General features: G+C 38.5%; 1 protein-coding gene across 1 annotated transcript; it reads right to left on the reverse strand.

Annotated features, from left to right (window-relative positions):
* Positions 1 to 3,697: 3,697 nt before the first annotated feature.
* On the reverse strand, positions 3,698 to 4,531 carry LOC143026903 (uncharacterized). The gene is made up of 2 exons (XM_076187687.1): positions 4,416 to 4,531; positions 3,698 to 4,286 (listed from the first exon to the last, which is right to left on the reverse strand). Exons 1-2 carry the CDS (start codon positions 4,416 to 4,418, stop codon positions 3,822 to 3,824), a joined length of 468 nt encoding a protein of 155 aa, XP_076043802.1. The 5' UTR covers positions 4,419 to 4,531; the 3' UTR covers positions 3,698 to 3,821.
* Positions 4,532 to 4,742: the final 211 nt, after the last annotated feature.

The following is a 4,742-nucleotide window of genomic DNA, read 5'->3' on the forward strand; positions in this document are numbered from 1 at the left end:
ATTGTTTCTTGTCTGATTCTCATTCAATGTGAAATTTTTGTCACTTTTGATGTTGTCAATTCCCTTTAAAATCTTAAAGACCTGTATCAAGTCACCTCTGAGTCTATGTTTTTTTTTTTAGTGAAAACAGATTCATGTGTTTTAGTCGATTTTCGTATGATTTATTTTTGATATTTGGAATCAGTTTTGTGGCTCGCCGTTGTACTTTTTCCAGTCTGTCAATGTCTTTAATAAGATTCGGTGACCATACGGAAACAGCATATTCCAAATGTGGACGAACTAACGATTTATATAGCTTGTTAATGAGTGATGGACTTTTGAAATCAAAAGATCGCGCAATCAGTCCCGATCTATTAAGTTGGACTAGTAATTGATTGAATGATCGAAAACAGAGTTGTTTTAAATGGAAAAAATTCTAGCTGGAAAAATGTTACAAGTGGAGTTCCTCAGGGTTCCATTCTTGGGACACTTCTACTCATACTATATATAAATGATATAGACCATGGACTAAAATCTAATGTTTCCAAATTTGCTGATGATACAAAACTGTGCGGAATGGCAAATGATCGCTTAAACCAATTATATATTCAAGAAGATTTAGATAAATTACATCAATGGTCTGAAAAGTGGCTAATGGAATTTAAAACAATTAAATATAGAGTAATGCATATAGGTAAAAATAACAGCAAGTACGATTACAAGTTATTTGGAAATTCGTTAAGAAAAGTGGACAGTGAGAAGGATCTCGGCGTAATTATCAGTAACGATCTCAAATCATCCAAGCAGTGTATTTCATCCGCTGAGAAAACAAATAAGATCCTAGGAATGATTGCCCGGTCCTTTGACTTCAAAAGTCCATCTCTAATTAACAAGCTATATAAATCATTAGTTCGTCTACATTTGGAATATACTGTTTCGGCATGGTCATCGAATCTCATTAAAGAGATTGACAGATTGGAAAAAGTACAACGGCGAGCCACAAAACTGATTCCAAATATAAAAAAATATATCATACGAAAATCGACTAGAACATATGAATATGTTTTCACTAAAAAAGCGTAGACTCAGAGGTGACTTGATACAGGTCTTTAAGATTCCAAAGGGAATTGACAACATCAGAAGTGACAAAATTTTCACACTGAATAAGAATCAGATAAGAAACAATAGTCTCAAACTTTCCGGAAATAGATTCAATTTGGAAGTGGGTAGAAACAACTTCGCCAACCGTGTAGTTAATGAATGGAATAAACTTCCTGCAGAGGCATTGCAATGTAGTTAATTTCGAAGCTTTAAGAATCATTTAGATAAACACCTAAGAAAGATGCTGTAATGATTATAATTTATTCTATATTATCTTTTTATTTGTTTTGTTATCATTTTCCCGTTTGTTTATTATTATTTGCTTAATTCTCATTTATTATTAGTTATATGTCAATTTATTATTATTTAGTATTTACCTGTTTGTTTATTATATAACTGTACCTATGCATTTATTTATTTATTTTATTTATTATTTACATTATTATAGTTTTTATTTATCTATTCATTTATTTATTTATAATTATTATGATCTTTTAGCATCCGATCCAGATATGGACCAAAAGGTCTCCTGTCGGCATGCTCCGCCTTTGTGATCCTTTGTAATATATATATATATATATATATATATATATATATATATATATATATATATATATATATATATATACACACACACACACACACACACACACACACACACACACACACACACACACACACACACACACACACACACACACACACACACACACACACACACACACACACACACACACACACACACACACACACACACACACACACACACACACACACACACACACACACACATATATATATATATATAAATATATATACATACATGTGTGTGTGTGTGTGTGTGTGTGTGTGTGTGTGTGTGTGTGTGTGTGTGTGTGCGTGTGTGTGTGTGTGTGTTGTTTATATATAATATACATTTAGGAATATTTTATCTTATATTTTTCATTCTCCTTTATGTTTTGCACCATCATATGTGCCCAGCCATTTACTGTGTCAAGTCATGTTTGTAAACTAGAGATAGAAAAAAAAACATAATTCCCTGCGGTAATCTGGCGATCGTATTTTTTTAGTTTTAACATTTCCTCTTGAATGTCATTCAACCAGTTCAACGGTTTGGCCCCTATGCTCACCTCTTCCTTTACCTTTTTCTGTTTCCAAAGCAGTCTTTCTGGAATACGTTAGGTTCCACCATCTCTTTCCTTCTGCCATTAGAAACTGAAGGAATCCAAGACACAAGTTTTGAATCTGAAGTCATGGTGCTTTCCTAGTGCGGATGCATTTTCTTCGGGTAATCGATTTTCTCCTTCCTTAGGTTTTTACCTAGTATTTTTCTGATAATACTTGTATGTATCACTTCTAGAAATAAAATACTCTTCCTTATTTCCTTTCCTGAATAGTATGTCCTCTATTTCTTTCTCCCATGGTAATTTCTATTTCTAGATAAAAATTTCAAAAAAATTCGTTAAATGACTCTATCAGTATTTTCTTTCAAATCAGAGATTGAAAATCAATCTAAGCTAACATGTCCAACCTTTTCAACTTTTTTTTTGTTATTGTCTTTTGAGTGCCTTATTTGATTCGCCTCATCTATTTTGCCCTAAAGTCATATTTTGGTAGATTTTCTTTTTAATCCGTTTTTTATAGGAAAGTTGTATAAACTTTATCACCTACTGGTTTACATATAGTATACTCCTTATTATAGATAATTTAACCAACTACTAAGGGTTGTGTTTTGTCGTTATCAATCTTTATGTATACAGTAATGATATGTATTTTTTTGCATCATGACTTTCTGTAATATATCTTTTCTTCTTTATAAGTATAAGCATATTCATTTCTTAGATTTTATACATATCTGAAAATCTTGGCTATTGTCATGACCAATTGTCATTCGTATTCATTTTCAGGCAGACCTGAGGACCTCGAGGGCCAATGCGCTCTGTGATGGTTGCTTGTTTTCAGTTGGTCAAAGTTGAAGCAGAAGGTATTATTGAACTTTTGAAAATTTCAAATCTAATTTCAGCATTGCAACAGTACCATTACGTCATTACTGATTTATCACTTTGTCACAAGGACGCACTTCATATTCAGGACCTATGAGCTCCAGGTAATTGTAACTTTCTGTCTGCCCCTTTAAGAAAGTATTGCCTGCATAGGTATAATAATATGAATACTATAGGGGACTTTTAACCCTTTATGGACCAATGTGTGTGTGTGTGTGTGTGTGTGTGTGTGTGTGTGTGTGTGTGTGTGTATGTGTGAGTGTGTGTGCTTGTGTCTTCGCGTGCGTGTAATTCACCATGTTCTTGGATCATATGTTGAACTCGTGATTGACAGCTATTACTCTTGTATGTGTGTGTGTTTGTTTGTGTGTGTGTGTGTTTGTGTGTGTGTGTGTGTGTGTGTGTGTGTGTGTGTGTGTGTGTGTGTGTGTGTGTGTGTGTGTGTGTGTGTCTGCGTTCGCCGCCCTTATTTCTATGCGTACGTACTTGTACACCTGAGTGTTTGTTTGTGCGTGATTGTGAATGCATGCATATACAGTATGTATGCATAAGTGCATAAGTTCGAGCTTAGAATTCTTGTAATTTTTAGCGGAAAGAAAACACGCACATAAAAGGATGGCCCGTTTTTATTGGCACCTGATCGAAAGTTGTTTGGGGTGTCGTGGAAACAATGTATGTTGAATGAATGACATGCGGCGACGTTTCATAGCTTGTCTATGATGATGGCTTTGGTGTTTATTAGGCGTAGGAGCCTCCTCCTCCGCTGGTCACCACATGTCCACCTCCGGATCCTCCGAAACCACCTCCAAATGCAGCACCACCAAAGCCAGAGACTCCACCTCCGACGACGCCTTGTCCCCCGGTGAACCCGCCGCCATGTCCTCCGCCATAGCCGCCAACTCCTCGCTGAGTGAAGCGGTGGACGAGGATGCCCCTCCTGATGTCTAGACCACCTCCGTAGCCGCCGCTACCGACGCCTCCAAAACTGCCGCCGCCCACGCCGACGCCAACGCCGTGACCGACGCCGTGGCCGACACCTCCGAAGCCTCCAGCGCCGTGACCGACACCTCCGAAGCCTCCAGCGCCAGCGCCAGCGCCAAAGCCACCAAGGTGGACGCCTCCGCCTCCACCACTGTGGTAGCCTCCGTCGGCTAAGGCCGTCGCAGCCAGGAGGGACAGGGATGCCAGTGCCACCACAGCCTTCTGCAGAAAGAAAATGATAATATTAATGGAGAGGCAGGGAGAGCGACGTCAGGACCCTCCCGACGTCTCTATTGGTGTATCGCGCCACGTCACTCTCTCTTTCAGTTGTGGACGAAAAGAGTCGCTTACCATTTTGGGAGCAAAAGGAGAGAGAGCGTCGAGGAGGAAATCTCTGGAAGTGATGCCGATGGTGGCACAGCACCGCGGCTTATATATGACACATCAAGGCCAAAAGGGCACGGAGCTTCCAGCGGGAGAGAGTTTTCCTGGCAATGACTAGCGCTATTTCATGTGTGGATACTGGATTTTCCCATGCGAATACTTGTTTCAGGGTTTATTCCCATAAGCGTTACACTATAAAGGAACATATAAAAGCCCAGGTTATGCACACAAACACACACACGTACACAAACACACACACACACGCACACACACACACACACACACACACACACA

Source organism: Oratosquilla oratoria, chromosome 7 (genome assembly GCF_046742065.1).
Source record: "Oratosquilla oratoria isolate Oo_2021 chromosome 7, ASM4674206v1, whole genome shotgun sequence".
NCBI classification, from domain to species: Eukaryota; Metazoa; Arthropoda; class Malacostraca; order Stomatopoda; family Squillidae; genus Oratosquilla; species Oratosquilla oratoria.